Source organism: Leptonotus elevatus, chromosome 17 (genome assembly GCF_054856555.1).
Source record: "Leptonotus elevatus isolate MCC_2025b chromosome 17, RoL_Lele_1.0, whole genome shotgun sequence".
Classification (NCBI taxonomy): Eukaryota; Metazoa; Chordata; class Actinopteri; order Syngnathiformes; family Syngnathidae; genus Leptonotus; species Leptonotus elevatus.
Genome location: NC_141255.1, coordinates 18,047,323 through 18,060,861, shown reverse-complemented (window position 1 = coordinate 18,060,861; position 13,539 = coordinate 18,047,323). Strand labels below are relative to the sequence as shown.

The 13,539-nt window shown below is 38.9% G+C and overlaps 1 protein-coding gene across 2 annotated transcripts in view; it reads left to right on the top strand.

Annotated features, from left to right (window-relative positions):
- LOC147160269 (chemokine-like protein TAFA-2) overlaps nucleotides 1–5,676 on the top strand; it is a 47,617-nt gene extending 41,941 nt beyond the window's left edge. For both annotated transcript variants that reach the window (XM_086060279.1, XM_086060278.1), the window contains exons 4-6: nucleotides 728–852; nucleotides 1,367–1,414; nucleotides 4,965–5,676. In XM_086060279.1, coding sequence (XP_085916405.1) covers nucleotides 728–852; nucleotides 1,367–1,396 — 155 coding nt within the window. In that variant the 3' untranslated portion in view covers nucleotides 1,397–1,414; nucleotides 4,965–5,676. The remainder of the gene's footprint in view (nucleotides 1–727; nucleotides 853–1,366; nucleotides 1,415–4,964) is intronic.
- Nucleotides 5,677–13,539: the final 7,863 nt, after the last annotated feature.

The window sequence follows — 13,539 nt, the reverse complement described above, 5'->3', positions numbered from 1 at the left end:
AGAAGCGACAATCGTCATTTAAAAAAAGATACGTTGGATTTTTGGTTTAATGTCATCACTTGTTTCAGCATGGTTGTGTTTAAACACATTTCTTTCCAACAACTTTCCTGAAGCAAAATGGTCACCACAAAGTCACAAAGTATCCTCTTGGGCAGGCGTTCTTAAACCTTTTAAATATTGAGCGCTCCAAGTGCTATTGCTAGTCACTGTAACAATAAATAATAAATACATATAAATACCAAATATATGAAAAATGAAATAGAACTGAATGGATGCAAATGAGCCTATGTCTACCCGGTGTGGTGTGTTTACATGCATGAGTCCCATGTGATAGTGGTTCGTGTGCCATTGTTCTGATTTTGAATCTTGCCAAACTTTGCATGTTCTCAAAATGGGTATAATGTGAACATATCCAAATATCAATTATATCAATACCAATGTTGGCCTTGCTTTTGATCGATATCATTGTCATGAGATGGTTACTTGCAGTGATGTTTCTGTTCCTGTGCTGTATGCACTGCTACCTTACGCCTTGACATTTATCCTACAGAAATATGTCATTAGTAGTAGTAACGGTCATGCAAAGTCATTTTGATTTATTAATTTAATGATGTATCAACGTTAATTAGTAAAAAAATTAAATAAAATACCAGCGTAAATATCGGCCTGATATTCACCCTAAAACCCGCAAGCCTAAAACTGAAGTCAAGTCTAAGGTGTCTTGCAGCCTCCATTGTGGCGCAGAAGTGGTGGTGTCAAATGCACCCGTGCCTTGACGGCGAGGAATGCAAAGTCCTTCCTGATCTGAAGGGCTGGAGCTGTGCTACAGGGAACAAAATCAAAACCACAAAGGTAAGAATTTGGAGTCTGTTGAACGGCAATTCACTTGTCGAATGTGACCTTAGGCGCTTGGTCAAAGTCAACAAGCTTCTCTTGTGTTTCTGTGGGTTGAAAATGTTTGCAGGCGGGCCTCCGGGGGCGTCTAATCAATCGGCTGCCACGTCTTCTTAGCACTTTCAAGACACTTTGATCACCCAAACTGACCAATTACTCACTCAAATGAGCTGCTTTTAACGTTGTTACATGATCCTTCAGTGTGTTATGATGACCCATAGACTTGGCTTCTGCCTCTCTCCATGTACTTAATTATTTAAACTGTCCACACCACACCTGCCTGGAGCTGGAAGCCTGGAGCCTGGGGCTATTGATTCAGGGACTTGTCGGGACCTAAAAATGGCATATATATTTATTTTAGGCTTGTCACAGTGAATGCACAAACAAGATTTGCAATTGTACTGCACTGATGATCAAATCTGAATGATTTATTTATTTATTTATCTTGTTTTTTACATGGATGATGGGGAAGATTTCTGCAGATAGGGACCAACTTTGGTAACATCACATACTTCACCAGGTGAGAAATGTTATTGGCTCATTGACACCCCAGTAATATTTATAATGACACTTCACAGTTCCATTTTAAAAAGGTGTTAATACAGCAAGTGAGAAGAAACACTGCTATCAGATTTTCCTACCTTGTTACCTTGAATAATTCATTTAAAAATGCAAATATGATCAGGACATATATGCTACAATATCCATTGGATTAGTCGACCATATTTAACATCCAAAGTTGACTAATCGCTAATCGTGTGCTTTTTGACAACTCGTTTACCAATCAGCCAATAAAGAGGAATTTTGTCCGCTGCCATAGATGGGCTAAAGAGGAGCTCTGAAATATCTATATGTCCCTATCTATATTCCAATGTTTTGGTTTTACAGGTTAGGCTTAAAGGCAAATGAATCATGAATTAATATGAAATACTTTTTTTTATTTTTTTTTTACATTTGGCCCACAGACTATTGTGTTCTATTGCTATAAAAACATGGAACCTACCAAAAGAAAGATTAGGGTCTCTTCTTTCATCAGGAAAAAAGTATATTTCTATCCGTTTCTGCTTTGCAGCCATTAGCATTAGAATATAGCTAAGTTTCATCATTCACAAACCTGTTTAAAACAATGGGGGAAAAGAGCGTTTTTGCAACATGCCCCTGGTCGATCTCTTATACTCTGCTGCCACCTGCTGGCCGTTTTTGTACCATTGTATTAAGCGTCCTCTTCGGAACAGAGGCTGCATCAAAGCCTTCTGTATGCTCTAGCATAAAAAAATAAAACATTTAAAAACACATACGTTTTTTTATTTAAAACAGAACATTTATATGTTTTGGGGAGCAAATGAGTTAATCTACTCAATTAGAGTAGTAAACATACTAAATTGTCAACTTCACAAAATTCTACCAAGCAAGTGTGGCACAATCATATTCAAAGTCAGTCAGTCAGTCATGAATCAGATAATACAAATAATGCAAATTAATCTGTGGCTTTATCACTTCATCTTGTTTCATGTAAACACATTTACTGTATTTAGACACAATAAAATTCAATACAATAAATATAAATAAACTGACCAAAATGAAGCAGATCATTTTTCAAATGACAGACTTTGCAATTTGAAAATTGTATTCGATAACATTGTGTTGACAATCCCAATTCAATGAATTGTTCAGCACTAATCCTCATCCACCACCATCCGAACTTCAAGCTCTCAAACCTGCACGTTTGATAATTCTGTCATTACATTTAAAATCATTTGTTTCTATTTTTCTCGATGCCTGTCCATCATCTTAGTGAAACGGTCGTGTCAACAAAAAATGGTTATTCTGTCGACTGCATATCTGAATCGCTCACATCATCCATTAAATGTTTACAGACACATGATGGGGAGAGCGGTTTGGCAGCTTTCCCTTTTCTTGCTGATATTGCAGGTGTATTATGGTCTAATAAATCCAGCACATTATCATAAACCTATTAAACGACATAAACACACGCTGCACACCTGCTCTGTTAAATCTTGCAGCCAGCCCTACTACACGACACAGTGTGGAAAATAATCCTTTACTAGCACTTAAACTAGCACTTGTCAGACACCAATTAAGACCCTGCAAAGTGTTTTTCTCTCTGTATTTTTACTGTTTTCTAAACAATCACACAAGGACTGTCATAATCATTTGCACCCATCCTGACACAACGCCGCACAGCCACTACGGAAATATTAGCCTCTCATTTATATTATGCGCAAGATTTAACTCATTCACTGCCAATGATGGCTGTAGAAGTCAAAGATCCATTTTAACTGGGTGGGCGGTGAAAGAGTTTATGCTCGCTGGCCAGCTCCATGCTGCAACGGCCTACTTTTAGTTTCGAGCCATGGATCTGCTCCATTTTATGGAGGACCAAAAATGCCAAATAAATAAAAGTGAAAATAAAAACTGATACAAAATTTTCATTTAAAAATTAAAATACAAAAAAGTAAAAGTAATTTAAAGCTATATATAAATAAATTTGACTTAACATTAACTACTGAAAACTATGAAATATGAGTGCAAAAACTAAACTATTTTATATATCAGTTTTTCAAAATCAAGCATGAATTATTTTAATAAATGGCACTTCATTTATATAGCGCTTCTCCACCTTAAAATGTGCTTTACATTCAACGACTCATTCACCTACTGATGACGCAGCATCAGGAGCAACTGGGGTTTCAGTATCTTGTTCAAGGATACTTCAACATGGTCACAATGGCATGGGATCGAACCCACAACTTATGGGTTGGGAGCTGACCACTCTACCACTGAGCCACGCCGCCCCCAAGGTATAGGTATTTTTTTTAATTACATTTTATTAAATTAATTATGAATAAGTTATTTGATCATTAAAATATGATAAATATATTTTTTTCTACAAAAGACCTGCCTGATCTGTCCCCTTTAAATATGAAATGTGGCTCTTGCACACAAAATTTTGTGCAGCTCTGGTGCACGTATTTTATGTGTGGGTTATCTGTGTATCATCGGTCCGATGAACCAGTCAAGTCATTTCAAGCAAATGGTTGTGTAGGTTGCTATTCTGCGTAGAAACGGAAACAAGATATTCTCACTAGGCAGACCAAATACCCCCCCCCCCCACCCAAAAAAAAGCAAAACAAAAACATCCAAACGCAATGTTGTGCATAAATAACAAATCGGACAATGGCTTCTTGGAGTCGGTCAATTGTTCATGGCAGCTGACAGGTTTGAATCGATGGGGGTGGATCAATCACAAAAGGTTGCTCGGTTGCACGCTCCCCTCCCCTTGAATGTTCTTTTGCAGCGAGAGCAAAGGAGCTGCCAGTCAACTGACTTAGGCGGCATGACAGGCAATTTCATCTGCACAACTTCAAGTCAGAGGCGCACCGGTCCAACTTAGCAGCATCTTTATCCCAAGCGCCAAAAACATTCCCACCTTAGAAACAGGATCCGTTAAGTTCACCCCTGCTGATGCTGCTGATCCTCTTTAAATTCAAAACCAAAGCACAAAAGGAAAATGAGAATTCCAATCAGGTGGCTGTTTGTTTCACCTTCTACTCAGACGATGCTCTCTTCTTACTATAGTGCACATGAAAAAGTCAACTGCAAGAATATTAAATGGCCTCAAGAGTTAAATCATGTTTATTTTTCTCCTGCTTTGCCAACATTTTGTCAGGAAGCGTGGGCTGGGGTCTCACGGCTTCCTCTTGGATGTTGTTTTAGAAAAGTTGAATATTAACTCTGCATTGCTCCTCATGTTCTTTATCACGACTCATTCTGTAAACTTTCTGCTAGATCAGGGGTTCACTATTTCTTTAGGTCCACCAACATCATAATACTAAATACCAAGTGTACTGAAAGAATGCCAATAGATGTATGAAGTTGCCTACTAGAATCTGGGGTAGGGGGGATTGATTGGGGTTAGGACAAGTATGTTGAGAATGGGGCTCATGCTAATCCCTATGGTATATGATCATTTTATTTTTGTAGACATCTTGTCTTCTCATTGTTAACTTTTAATGTTTAATGAAAACATTTCATGTTTTCAATCGCAGGTGAATGAAAGCAGAAGAAGCTGATGCAATGAACTTTTCTGTAAATAGACTGCAGTGAATCCTTGGAAAAGCGAATCCCTCATGAACTGGATTGGACATCCAATCAGAAAAGTGGATTTAAATAAGAGGACTCATGAAAGAAGCCTTTGCAGACGACAGGATTTGTTCTCTTATACCATACTGCTTGTAGTGGATTACAATGGTGAACTTTGCCTAAATGTTGAATTCTTCGAGTCATTCGTCCTTGACAGGCTTCGTTTCTTCGGCTGGACGACGGCAAGCATCGTTGCTGACGAACACAGTAGCGTGATGAAAAAGATGTATTGTAGCTGAGTAGCACATATTCAGGGGGATTTTCAAACAAGTACACAACCACACTGACGCGTCTCTGGTTTGATGTCATTATGCAACATGTTTCCTTTCTACATTTTAAAGTAACTTGACAGAGGGAATTGCAAACAAATGCACATTGCCGCAGTAAAAGCTGCATCTGCAATCTTTAAAACCAGCAAGCAGAAAGTAATTTTTTGTCCATAGTATCTGGAAAATCAATTTTCTGGCGGTTCTTGCTATTTCTTCACCCTATATCAGATCCCGGGGTTCAAGTCTGTCTATCCAGACATTAAATAAAATCCACATGACCGTTTTCAACCCAATTATGACATTGTCTGAGTAAGTGATGACATCATTAATAAATTGTGGTTGTGTCATTGATGATTTGTCTTATTGAGTATTGATATTTGACATTGAGTTGAACATAACCTATAGATACAAGTCTTATTTATGGTTACTGTTGGTTAAAAAAGAATTGTAACTATTTATATTTACTAAAAATTATTTCAATGCCAAGTTCCATCCATTTTCTTAACCGCTAATTCCTCACCAGGGTCGCGGGGGGCACTGGAGCCTATCACATCTGGCTTCGGGCAGTTGGCGGGGTACACCCTGAACTGGTTGCCAGCCAATCACAGGGCACACAGAGACGAACAGCCATTCACACTAACAATCACACCTAGGGACAATTTTAGAGTGTTCAATTAACCTGCCATGCATGTCTTTGGAACGTGGGAGGAAACCAGAGTACCCGGAGAAAACCCACACAGGCATGGGGAGAACATGCAAACTTCACCTAGGAAGGCCGAAGCCCGGACTCAATCTCACGTCCTCTGCACTGGGAGGGGGATGTGCTAACCAGTCAGTTAATGCTAACATTCACCTTCAAAATCCAAATACCCACAAAAAAAAATCATAAGCAACCTTACAGTAAAAACATTTCAGTATGTCAATGTTTGCTCTCTATTAATAGGCAAAACTTCAAATAATCTTTCCAGCATCGTTAAGACTGACGCACTAAAACTAGAAATGTTGACAAAACAGCTATAAAAATTTTTATAAAAAGGGAAAAAAACAAATTCAATGGGGAGACATTTCAGGCCTCTATTTTCCCAAAATAATGATGCTATGTGTTTTAACCAATTAAACTAATTTATGATGAAACAAGAGAATTGGCGTGTCCATTTTAGAGTGCCTCATTGTGAGCCACGTGTATACGTCTATCGCACAGAGAAAGATGGAAGACGGAGGAGGAGGAAATTTGACCCCCCCCCCCCCCACCCCTCAAAAAGAGTCACTTGACAACCAGTGTATAGAGCTGGGCTTCGGTCTGGCATGTCCATGTAGAGTGCCTCATTGTCAGCCATGAGTGTGCACACATCACACAGAAAGGAGGAAGATAGAGTAGGAAATTTGAGAAAAAAACAAAAACTGTCTGATTTGATGGCCAGTGTGTATTGACTGTTTTAGAGTGCCTCATTGTAGCAGCGAAGAGAACGTGATTTTTCATGATTTGCAAAGCCTAATTTTTAGCCAATATTTTTTAGAATAAAAATTCTGTGAGTTTATTCAAAACAAACTTCTCTGCAGTGTGCTAAATTTGCAAGAGGTTTATATTCACTTTCAAGTCATTTTCATCACATATCCAATTTACGGCTATATTTGTTCCACTGAACCTAATTTTCTGCGGCGTTTGCCAATTGCTATATAAATGCTACATTTCAAAATAGCGCACACGCCCGCTTGTGAAATTGAAAGTCACATGCACAACTTTTAGACTCTTGACAGCGGCAGAAGAATCCCAGAGAATTATGCCTTTGACTTCAATCAGCTGCATTGCTGTCACGGCAAACACCACGAGCTTTGCCAGCTTGCCACCTCAGAGGGGACAGCCATGAGGTTTGCAGCTCTTCAGGAAGAAAAAACAAATTGTGCCGCTGCCGCCACCGCGATGGGAGTGAGTCGATTTAAAATGCACACACCGTCATCGCCGCTGCATCCGAGTTGCTCCAGAGGAAATTGTCCGCCTTCCACCATCCTGCCTGTGTCACATTGACCTCCTGTGAGCCCAATATTTTCTTTAAAAATGAATCAATCCTTTGAAAAATGACTTGATTTTTGGTTTGTCCCCAGAGGGCACATTGATCCTCCTGAAAAGCGCGCTCCGAAATAACTTGCTGATGAAGCGGTGAAAGGGCTTCATTTTGAAAACAAATGGCTTTCCAGCAGGTTGTTTTGCCTGCAGCTGCATCACATGTTGGGAGTGTGGGCTGTCTTCTTTTCAATCAAACGCTAAATTAACAGCAACCTCCATCAGTTCAAAAGCACACAAATTGTTATTAGTTGAGGTTGATGATTTATTTTACAACAATTCTGTAATCCTCCATCCCTCCTGGCTAGTTTGACTTCTCTTATTTTCACACAATCTTCCATGACAAAGACAACAATACCTTATCTACACTACTCAGAAAAGGTTACGGAGATTCAGCTTTCCAGGGTGAAATTAATCTGAAAACCCTTTACAGGTGAAATTTCGATAAAAGGACAAATTGCATCTAGAGGTTGAAGGCGACTATCACTGACCTGAGTAGTTTATATTAGGCTGTATTAATATCAGTATCATTACAGAACCTCAATTTAACGGATCTGGAATCAATGCACAGAAAAAGTTCAATATAACAGTGGACCTCTTACTCCAAATTACCGTTCCTCTGTATTAAGTAGAAATTGTATCAATATATCAAATGTTTATTATATAATTCCACTCATGTGCCTCTACAGACACTTTTGTTAAGACAGTACAGTGACATCAATATTTTTTTATTCCCTTTGAGTGACATGTTAATATTAGTCATAATTCTGCTGAAAAGTATAGTTCATATATTATTGTAGTACTAAAGGGACATGCAGTAATTACAATCTTTTTGAACTTGCAAATACAGTAAGCAGACATTTTCTTCGTGCCAATTGGCTGTATGTACAAAAAGTATTGTTGCACATGAGAAGCTTTGGTTCTCCGTTAATCTTGAAACATGTTGGCCTATTGCATGCGAGCAGCTCAAGAAAGTGGGAGTGTGTTCTAAATTACAGGGAACTTTGACATTTCATGAAAGACATCCAAATTTAGTAAAGGCAAGCAATTATGGCATTTTTTTTAATCCCCTGTGCAGTCAAAAGAATTTCCTCTCTTAACAAATGTTGTGTGATGCTATAATCTAATGAGGCTTTCGTGTTTGCAAAGTCTAGCAAGGGAGGGGAGCTCATCGATTCTCTGGGAAAAGAAATTTCATTACAGACACGCCATAGAGCTCCGTAGTTTAATTTCAGCATAATTTCAACATATTTCATTCAAATAGATACAGATTTTGTATTGATCTTATACGACTGCTGTATACATGACTGTCATGACCGTGGAGGATGTTATATTTGGTTATTGGGAATTTGATAAGCAACAGATATCCGAGAGGCACACTGACCATAGCGGAGCTGATCAAGCCCTTTTGGCGCGATCCGAGCGACATGTCTCTAATTAGCACACACATGGATTATTTGACACGTTGAGTTGTGACTGTAGTGAACCATTCGTCACCTTGCAGGCTTGAATTACGTGTACATCAAACAAATGGAGGACAGATTCAGACTGCTTGGACATATGACATTGGAGACCCTTTATCTCCATGCCATGCCTTACCATTTCCTTTTCTTCCTTCAACTAAACATCACAACACCCAGCGGGACTGCTCAATAAATAAAGGCTTGTAATTGCAGGATAACGTTACTGCCATTAAGCGGCTGATATGAAAACACAGTCCAATTCAATTGGGAGAGACAATAAAGCTCGTATTAAAGGTGCCCGGTGGTGGGTTACTGTAAACAAACTGAATTGCACTAATGCTGACTGTTCAATTAATTGTATTTGGTGTCATACATTTGCAAAGGTTTACTGTTGAAGTGTAAATAACATCGCCTGCAACCATTTTAAAATCAGTGTCTTGCTCAAAGGCATGCTAATTTTGCATGCATGTTTACGACAGACAACCCGTTCCAATTTCCATATTTTAAGTCTGCCTTCTGCTCCCTGAGCTAAATCTCGACACGCTGCTATTGACTTCAAAATAATAATAATAAATGACAGGGCTGCATATCACATCAAAAATGTGAACATGCAAGATAATAATAAAGGTCAAACAGAATTTAAAAAAATGCTCTGGGTCACATCACATTTTATTGGCGAGATGAAATATTGCACTTGAGGTGCTCTCAGGACAGCATAACATCTGTTTTTGTGTTTAGCACACAAAAAAAAGAGATAAAGCTCTACAAAAATTACAGTAAGTACTATATTAGTGAGCACCAGAGTAAGAAACAATGTAGAAGACAGAAATTTTATGTGTCCAAGTTTGGTCAAGTTAATTTTTTTATATGAATACTATTGGTCAGTTTGGCTATTTTTACAAATTAATAACCAACCTAAAGTGGTACAAGTGTCAGACACGTCAACTGTCTTCCTCATACTGTGGGAGCATTGCAGCATTTTATCGCCTAAATATTGAAAGTTGCAACAACAACAAAAAATCATTGATAGACAGTAACAAATGAAAATAAATTACTACATTTCACCAGGCCTGGTTAGGCAAGACTCAAAATATGTCACGCTTTCCTCTGTCAGCCACAAAGGTATTTTTGTAATTTGTGTGAAGATTACATCCCCCCTATTCAACTCAGCAATATTTTACAGTCGGAAATTTTCACGGCACACTTCCAAACAAAAATCTCACCAAAAGTATGAATACTGAAATAATGATGATCTCACACCAATTATTAGTAATTAGCCATAGTTATTTATTTCCTCAGTTTGAAATTTGGGCCTGTTTAGTGTAACACTCAGCTATTTATTTTGTTGTATCAATACCAATGGGTGGATACATAGGTTAATTTACTTGTACCATCTACCATTTAGTAGAAGAGCATTTAATTGTTCTTCCTGCCACTACATGTCTACAAAACACTTTTTGGACCGATTAAGGGAAATCGGGCCATTTCGCCACCGTTACAGTATGCACATTTTGAGGTGGTTCTGATATTTGGCAGTATAAAAGTCTGATAACTGATTAATCATTATTTAAGAAATAGATAATGAATACAATTAATTATTTTTTGGTGTCTTTATGTTTATAACAAAACAAAAAAAGATTTACGGGCAAAGAAAAATCGGACAGAAATTGGCTGTTTGTTTTGTTTTGTTTTTTAACTATTTTGGGGGGGATGTTTGAATGTGATCATCTTTGTTTTATCTTGTAATTTGATCATGTGGGAACACCCCCCAAAACATTTTTTAAAGATATTTTATTGATCAATTACATTGGCCAGCCGAGTAATTACACACACGATATACCTGGTTGGTAATCCCTGCTAAAAAATTAAGAGTTTGTCTTGGTCCACTCTTTGCAGCAGCTGTCACAGCCAAATTTTCCAAACTGAGTCGGACAAACATCTCAAGCACTTGCCTCATTAAAATATCTTCACACACATTCTTGTTGGGCGCCACATGAAATCCCAGGCTGACAACAAGATGGCCGCTTTAGTATGCTGGCGAGCTTGTGATTATTTTGTGCCCAGTTTGATGACACATTGCGTCTATCTGACTATGATGGCAGCGATTGTGAAAAGCAGATTAGAGGGTAAAAAGAACAATTTATCCCACATTAATTCTTCTCAAATCTTAGCTTTCAGTCAAGTGAACAGCTTTGCATTATGTTTTGGGAGGTTTAGCAACCGGCAGCAAAGCGTCACTCGCACAATGAACCCACAGGCATTATGCCGGCAAAAATCATTTCGCCCATCAAAGCCGTGTTGTCATTGTCCACCCCGCCGACACACATTTCTCATCCTATTGTGATGTATAAAGTTGAGCTGGAGCGGCTAAAAGAGAGAGCAAATGAGATGCCGCCGAGCATTCCATCTAGCGCCACAAAGCATCCACAACTACCTGGGAGACGTATAGAAGGGCTGCCAGATGCTAGATTACGCACAGGCTGTGTCATTTGCTTTGCTATTGTGCCGAGCCGGCGACAATTTGATTATCAGGCCAACCTGGGATGGATCGACTGAGATGAAAGAAAAGCTCTCACAATAAGCAAATAATATGAAAGAGGAAACAGGCTTTCCCATGAAAGACAGTCATTTGAATAACTGGCACATTTGTCAAGGCACATCACAAATGAACAAATGTCTTTTATTACTTTTGTTAGTCTTTTTGTTGCCTGACAGCGTCTTTATCGGATTGATCCAAACGCGGTGCAAAAATTGTGCCTGCGAGGTGACTAGCTTTTGTGCTTTGCTTCTTCTCATCCAATTGGGACAAATGAAGCACATTGCACCCACCTAACTTGAATACAATACAGCACAATAACGCAAATGAAAGTTGGCATGTAATTTTTTTTTTTTAATGCACGTGAACAACAGATCACTCAGCGAATCTTAATTTGTGGTGGATTTTTTTTAATTAAATGTACATTTTCTTCTTTCTGGACACTTTTCATGGTACATTAAGACATTTTGCATTTCAATAGAACACACTGGACACTTTATATATATTATATTATATACTATATTAGAGAACAAAAATGTACATTTTGTCTTCTGGTATCTCCACATATAATTATTAGTGGATTGATTTACTTACATGTTAAACTTTAACAATACAGTCTGCTGTGTAAGATAAGACAAGAATGACAACAAACCTGCCATATGAAGAAAAAAATGCTGCCTGTAATTCCAGCTTGGGAAATTCCAAGTAAACTGAAGGAAAATATAAACACAACACTTGTGTTTTTGTTCCCATTTTTTCATGAGGATTTAAGACTTTCTATGCACAAAAAAGGCCAGTTTTGCTCAAATGTTCACAAATCTGTATTAGTGAGCACTTCTCCTTTGCCGACATTATCCATCCATCTCACAGGTAAGGCATATCATTATGCATTATAAAGACAGCCTCATTATGGCAGCCACACCAAATTCTGACCGCTCCAAAACAGTAAAAAAAAAGAAAACTTTTTTTTTTCAAGTGGCCTTTTGTTGTGGGCAGCATAACCACCAAAATCATGGAGGTAAAAGCATTTGTTGCATGCATTGTATTTTTTTGTTCAAATACTATCCATCCATCCATTTTCTTAACCGCTTGTCCTCACAAGGGTCGCGAGGGGCGCTGGAGCCTATCCCAGCTGGCTTTGGGCAGTAGGCGGGGTACACCCTGAACTGGTTGCCAGCCATTCGAAGACATTTTCATTTTACACTTTTACACGCACGTTAATAATCCAACTACAGGTGACGTGTTGGGAAACGTCACGTATTTAGCACAAAGAGAAAAGCGACTGTTAAAAGGTATACGAGGAAGAAAAGCTATCCCCGGTGTAACCCCAAGTTTGCAGCAATAGACCCCGTTTCATCTAGGCTGTGCTTTTAACAAGATAAATCCTCTACTGACAGTGACCCGAGATGAAAGTAGGAGACACAAAGCCGAGGAGAGTTCAGGGAAAGTTCTCCGATGCCCCACCTACCCGCCCACTCAAACCCCCCTTGCAAACCCACAGCTGATGAGTGGAAAAGTTCTCCAGCCTCCATTCCAACTTTGTGGTTGATCCCACGTGCAGGCCTCGCTTGTACGCTGAAAGACGTCAGGAAAGACAGCTCTAATCTCTCAGATTCTCTTAATCTCGCTTTGACTTGAACTCTTCTTTTGTTTCTTAGGCCGCGGAATCTTCCACATCTCAATTCGGATGACACCCGGCTGCTTACTGTGTGTCTCTCTGTCTCAGTCTCAGTCTCTGCCCCCCGGCTATAGGTTCAACTGATGCCAGTTGCAGATTTGGTCAAATCCAAGAAATGAAAGTATCATCATATCACATTACAACAAATCTCAAACCAGCGGTGGGTCTCATCAAGGAATTGTTTTTACCAGTGTGATGCAATTAACAGCCTGCAGCGTCAAGATGGCGACGGAAGTGGCAATTTAGGCACTGATACGCCAAAAACATCTGGACACATTTGTTTCTGCTTGCATTTGCACTTTTAGTATTTGTACTAGTAAGGTGATCTAAGAGTTGTTGATTTCATAGTTCGGAGCTCAGAATCGTCGCAAGACACGAGTCCACGGCGCAATGTGTGTTTCCTAGTTCCTACATCACGAAAGCACCCTGAGTGTACTTTAAAGGGATACTTGACTCATCTAGGCATTTTCAGC